Genomic DNA, 15065 nt, shown 5'->3' on the forward strand with positions numbered 1-15065 from the left:
CCGTCGGTGCCGGATAGCACAAAGTTTCCTGTACAGGGTTTGAACCCTGCTCCAGACGGTGTTGGTAAGTGGAAATTGGGGCTCCGACTCAGAATTCTCACTTGACATCCAGTGGGATACTGGTGGGTGGGCACTAACCACCCAATTGGCTGGTATAAAAATAGTAATAGCCATGGAAGGAGTGTTTATGACAACCTGTGACTCCTTCCATTATTTTGCACCCAAGGCAATAGTGTGAAGATATGAAAACGTTAACTGGCTGACTGTGATCTTTTCCCAGACTGTTGTAGAGACTGGTTTATCTGTCCTGAATTTTTAATGCCAGGAAGGACCCAAGTACAACTGACCAGTCTACTGAAGTGTTCTGAGTTGAAGTGGATATATTTAGTCTATTTTAGGGTTTGCTGTTAATTTCTATTTCCTCAAACCTTTGTGACTGATGTCCATAGGAATATGGCAAGCAAGGATTCTGTTTAAAAATAAAAATGGCTGCTGTGGTTTATGTGCTATATATGAAGATGGGGAGGAAGAGAAACACTAGAAGGGAGCAAAAGAGTGTGACAGTATTGGAGATGGATGAGGAACCCATCGCTACATCCCCAAATGAGTCTACAGGCCCAACAGATGCTATGAGCATTTGAATTAGAACAATGCCTTCACAGTCTTAGCTTCACAAAGAAAGCCCCAGATGATCACGCTCACTTCACGTACTAGTCTCCAGCCCAGATCTAGTGCCTGAATAGTTATGCCAGCAGCAAAGTGAGTACTGCGCACACCTTTAGGCTACTGGCTCATTCCAGGTTGCAACAGGAAATATGTGTAACATCACCCACTATGCCAACAGATCTTGCACTTACTAAGTCAGGGTTGCACATTTTAGGAAAGCTGGGGAATTCATTCATTTTAGAATGAATCCAAGAAAGAAACATAAAAAGGCTGTTCAATTGTATTAAGATTGCTGGTTTCCCCAAAGTTCAGGCTGCAATAGTTGGGATCCACATTGCAGTTCAGGGCCCTATTGTGAACTCATGAATTTCCTGATGAGAAAGGGGTTCCACTCTCTGCTGATCACAAACTAGTGAAAATGCAAAGAACTTGCCATTAGAATCCTAACTTGCATGAGGTTGTCATGTCACTTGTCAAGTGTACCAGTATTCCAGCTTTATTCATAGAACACAGTCGAGTTCCTGGATGGATTCTGGCTAACACGCCTATCCTTTGCTTCCATGTCTCATGACTCCACTTTGTATATTATCCTCACGAGCTGAATATTGGTACAAGGAGGCATATTGATCAACTAGTGGTAATTGAGAGGACTATTCAGCGTCTGCAGAGAAGGCTGCAGTGCTTTGATAGTTCAGGAGAGGCATTACAGTATGTTCCTGAGCAGGTTTCTTGCATTGTAGTTGATTGTTGTACCTTTCAGTACTTTGCTATTCAAAAACTTGCATTTATATAAAGTAGTAAAAAGTCCCCAGGCACTTCACAGAACTGTTATCAAACAAAATTTGACACCAAGGCTACATAAAGTGCTATTAGGACAGGTGATCAAAAGCTTGGTCCAAGAGTTAGGTTTTAAGGGGTGTCTTAAAGGAGGAGAGCAAGATAGAGGTTTCAGGAGGGAATTCCAGAACATAGGGCCTAGGTAGCTGCTGAAGGTATGGCTATAATGGTGGGGCAATGAAAACGGGGGGCACAAGAGGCCAAAATTGTTGGAGTACAGAGATCTGAGGATTGGAAAGGACTAGAATCCCTGGAGTGGGAAGACCCAACCGCTGTGGAGATGGCAGCACCAGGAACCCAACATCAGGAGAATCTTGATTCAGATCCCAGCTTCCAGAGAGTTACACCTGCAGATTAACACCTACTGCCCTGGCCTCCATGACTACTCCAATCTTTTAATGTGAAAACATTAGTCTTTCTGTCTCATTAAACAACCATGCCATTTTGCCCCAACCAGCTTTCACAAAACTTAATGAGCTCATTGGCTAACAGCCAATGCAAATATGTTTTATGACTACAGTTCATATTTAATATTTGGATCTCCTTCATCTCACTGCTGCAACAAATTCCACCCCTCACCTTCCCAGTTGTTTACCCCCTCTACACAGTAGAACTCCTGGCTACTGTAAAATAGGGAAATAAGCAGACCCTACAAACTATGGCAGGGTCAGCAGTGTAAGTCACCGGTGGGCAGAAGTCCTGGTGGGCAGTGTTTTAACCTCCTCACAGGTCCCGATGAAATTTGGGGCTCTGGTGTCTAAACTTGTTAGGTTATAGTCTCCCTGTTATGGGGTGGGGGGGGGGGGGTCCTAATCTTGTAATGCCATTTTTGTGTGTACAGTCAGCACATGGGTTTTGCAGAATTATTAAGCTTGGCTAAGGGTAAGTTTATGAATGCATGTACTTGTGATGGAGTCTCACTTATCAGGACTGCATACCAGGGAAGTGCCGGCATGTTCCTCACAATTTTCTGCTCATTTATAAAATTTACCATCTATGTGTGGAGTATGAAGAATGTAGTTTGCACAAATTAGGATACCATCCAAGAGGAAGCTACTTATGACACTGTGGGGGGGGGGGGGAAATTCGGTATCACCCCATTTGGGGCGCCATTATTGGCGGTGCGCAAAGTTTAGCGCCTGGCGCTAATTATCGCCTCCGACGGCAAACTTGGCTTTTATCGCCCCTGGAGGTGATTGGCGCGCTAAATCAGGCGCTTCACACCTGTCTTAAGGCGCAAAGGCCGAGGAGCGAGGCGCTACCTCAGAGCGCTGGCGAAGCAAGGAAGGGCAAATCCAAATAAACCTGCAAAGTGCTGCTCAATACTCAAAACTCCTTCACAGTGTTGAATCTCTCCAGAAGTCTCAGTCTCTCTCAATGCGTGGTGCAAAAATGTCACTGAGGAAAAAAAGGCAGGAAGCGGTCGCCTTTAAATAGCGCTCCCCATGTCCCTTTCTGACAGCATAACGCTCCCCTCAACCTGTCGTTACTAGCGGTAAGGCAGGGGACGCCACTCTATCTGGTCTGGGGCACTAACGGGGCGTTGCGCACTTGACTGACGTCACAATCTGTTGGCGCAAGAGATCGTGGCGGTAGTGTTTAGCGTCGCCGCAAAATGTCTAGTTAATTTCGCGAGCGGCACAAACATCGCCGCGCCTGGCCTCTAGTTGCTTTGCGCCCCAATTGTTTGGACAAAAGAAACAAAGCGTAACTCGGTTGGATTAGAAGATTTTACGTCAATATTACAGCTAACACTTAACGGTTAAAGACCATCACTTCAAAGATTAGCTAAGTCTTTAATAACAGACTCAAGTGAACATCACTGTTGCTGGACACAGCTCAAAATAGATTTCCTGACTGTACAATTTCCATTGCATCATACGCATCACAATGTAATCAAAGTATTGATAACTCTATTTTCTTAGAATTTTGGCAAAATAGATTAAATGTATAATTTAACTTTTATTTTATATTATTCGCCATCTCCAGGTCATACACCATTCCCTGTTGAAAAGGCTTAAGTCAATCAGCTCAAAAGTTGGCCACTGGAAGTACGTATTGTGGCCCAAAACAATTTTTCCTCTTTGCCCATGGCAAGTGTTTAGCCTTCGCATTGTACCTTCCTTTGACAACATAGCACAGTTCAGGAATCTGTGGTTGTGAGCCTACATCCTTCCACTCTGCAGCATAGTACAAATCAAGTACAATAATTTCTTGAGAAATTATCTGTCAATTGCATTAATGTTAAGTCTACAATGGAAACTGATTTAAATAGCAAAGATCAGAGTTTACTATTCAAAATACTATGCTGTGACTCAGCTGGAAATCCTCCATCAAATGCCGCATTCAGTACGTCATCTAAGCAAGAAGCAGTTACAAAGTCCAGATCCCCCCTCATGTTGGCAGGAATCTCATCTAGGTCCTTCTCATTTCGTTTTGGTAGAATAACTCTCTTCAGGCCAGCTCTGTGTGCAGCTAAAACTTTATCCTTTATTCCACCCACCTATTAGAAAACAGAAATTCAAAATTTTCAGCAGGATAATTTACAAAGATGGTACATTCCAGTTCCTCCAAAAAGCTCAAATGGATTAAATAATCATCAATAACTATCTTTATAATTATTAATCTATCATCCAAGAAGTACTCCCTCTTTATATATCAAAGTTTTAAGAAACCTGTTTCCCACTGGTTGTCAGAAGTTTTTCAGGCTGTGCCCACCAGGTATGGATACTAGTAAGTCTGACAAACCGTAGTGACCAGGGGTAAGAAGCCAGATGTCAGGTACTGTCTTCCCTTACAGGGCGATAGGTTTATGTGCGGTTATGACAGCATGAAGGAAGGCAAAGTACTTAACCTAGAAAGAACTGATGTTGCTGAGGCAGGAATGACCAGATAGGAACAGTGGCAAAACACTTCCTGATTGAAGAAGTTAAATCCTAAATTAGAAAATGTTGCACCTGATGAGAACCTGTTTGGGCAAAGGAAACCACAAACAAAATTATAACCACAAGAAAAGGAATTGTTTACCAATTGGCACTCTTCTGTATCTTCTGAGATTTATGTACAATGAGATTGGAGAGACTGAATTCTCTCTTGTTCAAAGTTTAATAGATTTTGCACTTTGCAAAGGCATTTGCCTATCTTTTCCCTGTATACCCAAGTGGTTACTTTGTATTCAACATTATCTGACCCCACTGAGTTTGCAAACTGCTATGCTTCACTCTATTCCTCTGAGTATCAGGCCATGCAACAAGAATTTTCACAATACCAACCACCTCCTCCCTCCCCCAGCTCTCAGGAAAGCACAGTTGCTTGATGTACCAATCACAGACTGTGAACTCAGCTGGTGGTTAAAAGCCTTTCAATTTAGAAATGTCTCTGGATTTGATGTCCACCCTGCTGAGTTTTACAATACCCTACGCTCCCACTGAAACGCCTCCACTATGTCATTCTCACAATGACCCTCTGAGACACATTTAAGGTGGCCTCTATCACATTAACACATAAAAAAGAATCCCATCTAGTGCTCATCATACAGACCTATATCACTACTCAATGCTGGCCAAGATTCTGGTTTCCAGACTAGATGAGGTCATCCCTTGGCTGGTCCATACAGGTCTCTGCATTTGGGGATGGGGATGGGGGGGGGGCGGGGGGAGAAAGAGGTGGGGAGTGGGGTCTCAGGGAGTGAATGGGACTAGGAGTTGGGAGATTAGGGGTCATGGTAGAAAGTGGGCACTATCATTCTCTGCAAAGCCAGGATCAGCAGCAACAACATGGAGTGGGGGCAGCACAGAGAGGAGCAGTCAGTAAACTAGAAGAACTAAGGGGGAAGGGAGGAGGAAGGTTCTTAAACTGAGGGCTATTAGACCATAAGATCCTTCACCACACGTTTTTAATTTAAGTGCAAAGCAGAGGAGCACAGGTGCAGATTGTGAAAGCGGCCAAGCAAGAGGGAAGCTCCAGTTAGACTGCGAACAACAGACTCAATGCGTGAGCTGAGCACTCCAAAACCTAACCGAAAATACGTGAGCAGCCGGAAGGAGCGGGAAAAAGTAAAGCTGCGATTGGAAAATCACATCTAACTCCACCAGTACGAGCTGCTTCCAGCCCCCTACCCACTGCTCAGCACTTCAAACATTAGCAGCTGCAGCACACGGAGGGAGGGTGGGTGATAAAGCTCTCCGTGCTCCCGCTGTCAAAAAGGCAGGTAGTGGCGCGGCCGTTTACCGTAATGTCCATCATGGACCTGGACAGTTGATGAGGGAGAGATTGGTCCAGCGTCACGGAGGCCAGCGTATGGTCGAGCGAGTCGATGTGGTCGTCAGATGAGGCGGTGTTTGAGTCCGGGTCCCCCGTGGTTGAAGTTGGAGACGTCCAAAATGGCGGCGCCCATGATCCCGATCCCCACGCGGCTGGGGGAGCCCAAGATGGCGGACAAGATGGCTGCCCCCACGGTTCGCACGCGGCGCTGCTGGCATTAGCGGTTTTACCTTTGCAGGCGCTGACATAGTGTCCTTACTTCCCGCAGCCGGAGCAGGTAGCGTTTCTCGCCGGGCAGCGTGCTCTGGGGTGTTTTGCCTGGCCACAAAAATAACATTTCTGTGCCTTGGACATCGCAGCAGCAGTTGAAGGTGGCGGTCCCATGACCCAAGGTTGTGGCGTCCACGTTGCGGAGCGGTTAGGGGAGAAGGCGTCCATATTCCTGTGGGCCGCGTCGAGCGAGAGGGACACTGCCTTTCTCAGGTCCATTTCTCCCTTTTCCAACAGTCTCTGCCGGGAGTAGTCGGACCTTAGACCCGCAACGAAAGCATCTCGGATCAGTCCCTCCGTGTGTGCTGCGGCTGATACTTCTTTGCAATCGCAGCCTCGGCCGAGTATCCGTAGTGCCCGTAGGAAGGCCTCCACCGATTCCCCGGGCTGCTGTCTGCGGGATCTTAAGAGGTGCCTGGCATAGACCGTATTTACCGGGCGTGCATATTGCCCTTTTAGCAGATCGATAGCCGCCGTGTAGGTCGTCGCGTCCTGGATTATTGTATAAACTTGGTGGCTCACCTTTGAGGCCAGGATTTCCAACTTGTTTTCGGCCAGGGTCACAGTTGAGGCTTGCAGGTAGGCCTCGAAGCAACGCAGCCAATGCGCGAATTTGGTAGCCGAACCCGCTTCTTGGGGGTCTAGGTCCAGGCATGTTGGTCTGAGGGCTCGCAGCAGCTCCTGCTGCTCAGCGTTTGTTGTCGACATTTTGTTTTTGCTAATAAAATTGATGCGCTATCAATTACTCATAAAAGGCGGAGAGTTAGGAGAGTAACTAAAGGCTTTTATTAGCAAAGAACAGAGCATGCCTCTCGTGGTTGACTGGGTTCCAAGAAGGCAGGGGGCTGCAGAGCAGTCACCTTTATACCTGGGCCTGTGGGTGGAGCCAGGGGCGGAGCCAGCAGAGACATGCTGAGGCATGCATAGGTACAACAGTGTGTAACAACAACAACAACGGTGAACAACAATAACAGTGGTTTACCACAACTTTCCCATAGCAATTGAGGAGTCGCTCAGAAATTTGTTCATGTTTCTGGTAGGTAGCAAACATGTGCTCCCAGAATAAGAATACTGCTGTTCAAAAGTTATTGTCCTCCATATGCCATAGAATAAGGTGAGCCATCCCAACCAGGAAGTCAAATGGATGCCTACCTTTATAAGCAATCTCACAGTTGGCACCATGAAATGTTGCCTTTCTCAAGTCTCCATTTGCCTGTTTTCCTTCTGTTCTTGGTATTAATTGCAGATCCACAGCTGCAGAAGTATCATTGTGAATAGTGGGCCAAAGGCTAAACAGATGGGAGTTTAAAAGTGCTGTTGTAAGTGACGCAATGGGGGAGGTTACTCCAGGGCCAGACACAGAAGAAAATGGGGCTGATGAGGAATACAAGGAAGTGGTTAGAGTTGGCTTTGTCTGTGATTAAGACGAGTAGAGAGGTCACGTGAGATGGCAAGGTCAAGAGTGTGGCCGTGAATATAGGTAGGAAAGTTTATATGAAGGGAGAGTTTAAAGGAGGTCAGGAGGGCAGTGAAATCATTGGAAAGAGGACGTGGGTTGAGATGGAGATTGAAATCACCGAGAATGAGTCGTCGCTCAGTGCAGAGGCTGGGGGAGGAAAGGAGGGAGGATATTCCAGTGAGAAACTCCAGTTGGGGCTTAGGGAGATGATCAAGAATGAGGATATTAAACGAGCAGTGAAAGAGGTGGAATAAAGTGAAGTGCTCAAAAGGTGGAGAAGGTACCATAGGAGTAGGGGAGAGAGACCAAGGTGTAATAAGGGCCACACCACCACCGTGGTAGTTTGGGTGGGGCAGATGGTGCCTAGTATTGCCAGGTGGGGAGGCTTCAATAAGGGGCAAGATGTCGCCATTCATAGTGCACAGCCATTAAATATTTTAATAAAATCTAAGAAATAATTCTAAAATATTCTTTGGTAAGAAAGATACAATGCTCTAATCTAAATTAATGTGAAGGCTAGTTTCCCCTGACATCATCTAACACAATACACCTTCACAAGAAAAACAATGGCAATGAGATGAATGAGACTGAATTGGAGCCACAAAGAATCTAATTAATGTAAATGTTGATATTTTAATATAGGAAAATGAAACTATATGCATTTAAAAAAAAAAGTTTATCTAGTTTGTTTATATATTAAAAACTGATTGAATTATCTTGATATTGTGCATGTTGCAATATGAATGAGAATTAAGGATAATTTTCTCCAGAAATTTAAAAATACTTACTGGCAGAACAAGGCCTCGCAGTGTTATTTCGCCTGTCATAGCTACATCAGAACGTACTAAATGACCACTGAACAGAGAGGCAAGGCAGGTTACTATAGTAACGCCAGCAGATGGTCCATCTTTTGTGACAGCTCCAGCTGGAAAGTGTAGATGTATATCTGTGTTGTCAAGGAGATCAAAACTTCCACCAGCTAAATGTAGAGGGGGGAGAAAAGTTTCCATTGTTATAATTACAAAAACACATTATTTCCATATTAAACCGAATGTACTTTTTTCTAGAATAAATTTCTGCAGATAAATTGAAAAGTTAATTTCATACAGAAAATTCTCATGTAACCAATGCTTCCAAACCTTTCTGTCTGGGGGCCCTTGCAAATAGTGACACAAACCTGGGGACTCCCTGTTACATCTTCTGAAAAACAGAGTCAAATACCCAACTAATAAAACTCAAGTAGGTGGGTGAACCTACATCATAACTTTGGCAAGATGCAGTTATCTATAAATCCAATACCTGTATTCTCAATACTACTCCTCAATTCAAATTTTCTGATAATTTAAATTTTAAAGCACAAAATTCCCATTTTATAGTGCAATTTATGTTGCTTAATTCATGCTATTAGATAATTCAATTTTTTTGCACAAAAGTAACTGAATAATCAGGAGTAGACTGTGTAAATGTAATGTAAATTCATACAAGAACAATGTTTGAAAAAAAGTGTCTCTTACCCAGTTCCCCCTCCCACCAACAAATTTCACCATGGGGAAAATATATCCCTCAATCAACATCACTAAAACAAATTATCTGGTCATTATCTCATTGCTGTTTGTAGGATCTTGCGGTGCACAAATTGGCTGTCACATTTCCCTACATTGGCACAGCGACCACACTTCAAAAAGTATTTCATTGGCTGTAAAGTGCTTTGGGGAATCCAGAGGTCGTGAAAGGTGCTATATAAATGCAAGTTCCTTTTTTCTTTATAGCCTGGTCCAGAACATAAGAATTTTGTAACATTTTTCAGTAGGTTGAAATTCTACACAAAGAACTAACCATATGATTGCAATAGGTTGAAGGGAGCAATTCCACTACCAGAGCAATCTACACATTGCCCACTTAATTCTCTCAGGACTATAGTTGTAGATATGCTTTCAACTGAAAAAATAGTAATTTCACACAAACCTTTTATTTAGAATGCAATGTTCAGTATTTTTATCTTGACAATGAAAAAAAAAATAGGAAAATAAAGCTTCTGAAAAAATATTCTGACTCCACATTCTGTTCTATAGGATGTTACATTGACCAAATGGAGCATTACACAAATAAATGATACAGAGCAAAAACTACATTACAGATAAAAACCTCAGTGGGATGAGAAGTTAATCACCATGACTACAGAGCTCAATCAAATCTTTAATCTATGCTGGTCACATACATGCAAGGTTGACTGTAGTTCAGTAATATGCAAAGAATTTTTCTGGTATTCCACAATAGTTAATGATGGTGTGCCTTCAACTCGAGCTGATTTTGTACAAGATTGGAATCTTGATGAATACCACTACGTGTAATCATGGCTAGCTGTTGGGAGCTGAATACTTTAGTTAGGGCATATGTAAATACTTACAACATCATGAATCTTATTTGGAGAAATGTGCTCAGTTAGAAAAGAGTAAAGGTTCAGAAGGAAGTTCTGGGCCTCTTCTGCGATCAATCAAAAAACTAGATAACATTTCTGATAACCATAATGAACATTGTTTCATCCAGGCCAGACCAGGTCAACTTGACACCGAGGCACCATCTTTACAACAGCCCACTTCCAGGTTTCTGAAAGCAAACTGTTACTGCTAAACTTTGTATTAGAAGAAGCTTAAATCCCTGTGTGCTCTGTATTTATGCAAGATTTATTTTGTCTCTTGCAGAATTTTTAAAGGAATATTTCATAGATCAAGGCTTTAGCTGTCATTAGGAAAGCAAATTGTGTGGAGGACGCAAAGAATCTCCAAAGGGATATAGATAGGCTCAGTGAGTGGGCAAAAATCTGGCAGATGGAGTTTAATGTGGGAAAATGCGAGGTTATCCACTTTGGTAGGAAAAATAAAAAAGCAAATTATTTAAATGTGAAGAGATTACAAAATGCTGAGGTACAGAGGGATCTGGGGGTCCTTGTACATGAATCACAAAAAGTTAGCATACAGGTACAGCAAGTAATTAGGAAGGCAAATGGAATGTTGGCCTTTATTGCAAATGGAATGGAGTATAAAAGTAGGGCAGTCCAATTACAACTGTACAGGACGTTGGCGAGACCACACCTGGAGTACTGTACTGTTTTGGTCTCCTTATTTAAGGAAGGATATACTTGCATTGGAGGCAGTTCAGAGAAGGTTCACGAGGTTGATTCCGGAGATGAAGGGGTTGTCTTATGAAGAAAGGTTGAGCAGGTTGGGCCGATACTCATTAGAGTTTAGAAGAATGAGAGGGGATCTTATTGAAACATATAAGATTCTGAAGGGGCTTGACAGGATAGATGCAGAGTGGATGTTTCCCCTCATGGGGGAATCTAGAACTAGGGGGCGTAATTTCAGAATAAGGGAGCACCCATTTAAAACGGAAATGAGGAGGAATTTCTTCTCGGAGGGTCATGAATCTTTGGAATTCTCTTCCCCAGAGAGCTGTGGGGACTGGGTCATTGAATATATTTAAGGTGGAGATAGACAGATTTTTGAATGGTAAGGGAGTCAAGGGTTATGGGGAGCGGGCAGGGAAGTGGAGTTGAGGCCAAGATCAGATCAGCCATGATCTTATTGAATAGCAGAACAGGCTCGAGGGGCCAAAAGACCTACTCCTGCTCCTACGTCTTATGTTCTTATGTAGATTTGCTAAATTTACTGCATCGAATTACATAGGATATACAGCACAGAAACAGGCCTTTCGGCCCAACCAGTCCATGCTGGTGTTTATGCTCCACTCGAGCCTCCTCCAGTCTTTCCTCATCTAACTCTATCAGCATAACCCTCTATTCCCTTCTCCCTCACATGCTTATCTTAAATGCATTATACTATTTGCTTCAACCACTCCCATATTGCAGCTATTCTCATTAGGGAGTTTCTTTTACATACCATTTGTTAAGTGATATTTCTTGGCATTGCTGCGCAGCCAACTTATTGCAAGATGGGCCGATTCCTTCATAACATCCCCTAACTGTCCTGTTAGAGTCAGTTGACCCTCTCCTTCCATTCGGCTTGCTTCCACAAACATGATCTCACCACCCAATGGTGTCCAAGCCAGGCCTATTGCCACCCCAGGCTGGCTCAGGCGCTGGGATACCTGTGTGGAAAAAGAGAAATAAATACTAATTTTTATTAATGGATTTCATTCATTTATTTCCAAGAAAATGTAAAACTTTAAAACTATGTTTGAGTAGCCTTCCAATGGTTCAGTTGTTAAATGCACTGCCTTGTGTGGAATTGCACCATGCAGGCTAGAAAGTCTCAGGTCTGATCCCCAATCTGTACTGCTGAGGCTATGGTAAGTGTGCTACATTTCCTTTAGTTCCCTTTAGGCAGGAAAGAAATGAAAATCAGCCAAAGTCACTGTCTAATGATCCCTGCTGTAAAGTGCAGATGTTGGACATCAGGTAAGAACTGATTCAATATGGCTGTGACATCTGTAGGATCAAATAACCTTCCCACACACAGCCACTTTGGGTGAAGTGCCAGAGGAAAGATAAGTTGGTATTGAAGAATAAATTCAGAGCCAGCCAAAATGGGACAGAGAAACAAGTGCAGTGCATCCTAAATCATTTTTAAAAAGGATTTAAATTTTTTTTAAAATTCTATTTGAATCACTCTTGATTTCTTAAGTAGAATTGACCCAAACAGCTGTTCTGTGCATCAACATTATTGTGTGTATTTTGAATAAAGCAGCTAGACCAGCATTCTAAGGATCACTGTGGCCAGGTATGAACTAATTAGTCAAATAGATAACCATCCACCCAGGAGAACTCTCTAATCTAACAAAATGGATTATATTATGTATCAACATATGTTCATTAAGACCTTCAAAGACTAGTGTATGTTCAGAAGAAATCTAAACCTCTAATAAGAATTGTTACAGAACATAGTATGGTGAATGATGACAGCCTTCTCGTGGCCCACCCTGTTACGTGATCTTAGCTCTTAGATCACAACTAATGTCCTCTCACAGCACACCGAAATTGTTGTTAAATCGACCTCCCGGTGACAGTAGCAAACCAAGCAACAGAACATAGTGCTTCATGTCCAAAAAGACTCATAGTAAATGAGACTTCAACATAGAAGAGTCTTATCTGAATCAAAGTAAAAACAATTAAAACTGCCCATTTTTATTTTCTGGGTTGTACAATGCATCCTCATTGTTGGGGCATCCTCATTTAAGAAATATATAAAGCATTTCACTGTTTCAATAGATAACACATCTATATTCAGGCTTTTTCCCCCCAAATATTTGTTCCCATTAGATGAATACTGCAGAATGCATAGAAAATGAGCATACATTTGCTTAAATGGATGGTTTTACTTGTGCATTCTAGTTTTTTAAAAAAGGAAAACTTCAAAATAATTTAATGTCACCTCTAGGTATTCAAGAATGACTCCAAATTTGTAATAGTTTTTCTCTTTGGTTTAACACATGATTTCTGGGGCTAATCTGGTAGTTAAACTTATCACAAGATAATATAATGCTTCTTGATGATATTAGCTCTGCAGTTAATACCTTATCACAGAAAGGGAGGAAATATGATATTTAGGAGTATGGTAAAACGTTTACTGCATATCTTTTGATTATTATGTGAAACAGAAGTTGGTCATCGTCCTGCACTAGTTTAAAAACAAAAATAAAAAACCCTTCCTTTCTCAGGTAAAGCTGGAATCTAGTATTGTCATTCCCAGCCTGCAGTGAGGCTTCCTAGCGTTACGTCCTCCAGAACGGCCCACTGGTCAGTCTGAAGTCATGCCCCTCCCCCCATCTCCAACCAATGGAACTTTTCTAGGACACCCCAACAATCAATATCATGAAGAAGCCTAGGAGAGGTGTCATTTTACTCAAGTGGCTCCATTACCATGATAAAATTGATTATTTTTTTTTTAAATGAAGCAATATCTGGTAAAAGTGTAATTTTCTTCTATATAAAAAAGGTGTTACTTTGTTTAAAAAATACTTTCACTTTTCTTTCCCTTCAAGTCTCCCCAGGCCATCCAGTATTACAGGTAGACTACCCTTTATCCGGACTTCCGAAAACCGAAACCCTCTAAAAACCGAAGGTTTTTTCGGTCAGCGTAAGTCGTGCGCACGACATGACCAGAGTGGTGCACGACTTACAGGCCTAGCCGGATAAGGGATAGTGTAGCATTTTTCCACACTTCTGAAAACCGAAATCGCTCAGCGTAAGTGTACCAGCCTTTATCCGCACATCCGAAACCAGAAAACCTCTGAAAGCCGAAAGTGGCGCAAAGCAGGACTTCTGAAAACCGAAATCGCTCAGCGTAAGTCGTGCGCACGACCCCGACCCCCACCCCCCCCGGCCGAACCCGACCCCCGCCGACCCCCACCCCATTTCGGATAAGAGATAGTGTACCAGCCTTTATCCGCACATCCGACCCCCCGCCGACCCCCACCCTTTCGGATAAGGGATAGTGCATCCTTTATCCGCGCTCCCGCAAACCGAATTACTCTGAAAACCGAAGTGTTTTCGCGCACCTTCCGAAATCCGAAATTTTCCTAAAACCGAAACACGGCTGGTCCCGAGGTTTTCGGATAAAGGATAGTCTACCTGTACTGGTTTAGAGGGGCACCTGCTTCTAGCATTCTGCCAATGATGTTCTTGAACTGGCAATTCTTCTGAAGTGCAGAAGAATTGACTGGGTTCCTCACCTTTTGCTATCTCTAAAGGATGTGCTTGACTCCTGTTTAGTGTTTTTTTGACAGCGCAACACAACGCCAGAAAGATCACTTATATTTTTATGGTCATTTGCTACAGTTTACAAAATGGCACTCTAATGAGCCTTGATCGTTGCTCCACCAATGCACCCAAAGTTACCTTTAAAGCAGCTTGTTTTCAAGCTAACTAATTTTGCACTACATGAAAGTATATAAATGTGAAGAGTCATGAAGTCATCAATTCTTTAATAAATTGTGTTTAGTTTCATCCTTCCATACGTATACGACTGTGGTACATGCGCTGCCTGTCTGTTTCTACTAGGTGGACTCCCAAATCATGAAATTGATCCAAGTCAGAGTTCACGGGGAAGAAATTCCGCCCAATATTCAGTTGTATTTAAGTCAACGGAACTCAATATCATGCGGTTCGTATAACATGCGGTGGATACGATATCACGCGTCTTGCACTACTGTCCAAAACAAATTTCTACCCCAATCTCTTCTGGTGGGTTTTGGTGACCTGGACCTGATTTGGCTCATTTATAACTTTGGGAAGGTTTGACTTATTTTTGTCACCTTAAATGTGATATTAGCAGGAATCTTCTGGAAAGACCAAATGAGATCATAAATGATTCCAGGACCACGGAGTCAATGGACTGGAACTTGACATAAGTAAAATGTTGTCTAATAAAAACAGATGAAATATTTTCTATTTTCACTCCCTCTGGCAGCGAGCCTCCAGACATGCAGTCAGTTAACTAAATTAGCAGTTTCTCAAAGCCAAAAATGTAACCTGGATTGCTACAACCTTAACCTTAACATGACTGTTCTCTGTATTCACTCTACAAAATGTTTCAGAAAGATTTGATGTTGA

The 15065-nt window shown here is 42.8% G+C and overlaps 1 protein-coding gene across 2 annotated transcripts in view; it reads right to left on the reverse strand.

Moving 5' to 3' along the window:
- Nucleotides 1-3215: 3215 nt before the first annotated feature.
- The window catches only part of lonp2 (lon peptidase 2, peroxisomal), a 101413-nt gene continuing 89563 nt past the window's right edge, over nucleotides 3216-15065 (reverse strand). For both annotated transcript variants that reach the window (XM_085991499.1, XM_085991500.1), the window contains exons 13-15: nucleotides 11395-11602; nucleotides 8284-8474; nucleotides 3216-4006 (exon numbers count right to left, since the gene is read on the reverse strand). In XM_085991499.1, coding sequence (XP_085847625.1) covers nucleotides 3785-4006; nucleotides 8284-8474; nucleotides 11395-11602 — 621 coding nt within the window. In that variant the 3' untranslated portion in view covers nucleotides 3216-3784. The remainder of the gene's footprint in view (nucleotides 4007-8283; nucleotides 8475-11394; nucleotides 11603-15065) is intronic.

Source organism: Somniosus microcephalus, chromosome 6, assembly GCF_052327205.1.
Source record: "Somniosus microcephalus isolate GS21.2 chromosome 6, FLI_Smic_1.0, whole genome shotgun sequence".
Taxonomy (NCBI): domain Eukaryota; kingdom Metazoa; phylum Chordata; class Chondrichthyes; order Squaliformes; family Somniosidae; genus Somniosus; species Somniosus microcephalus.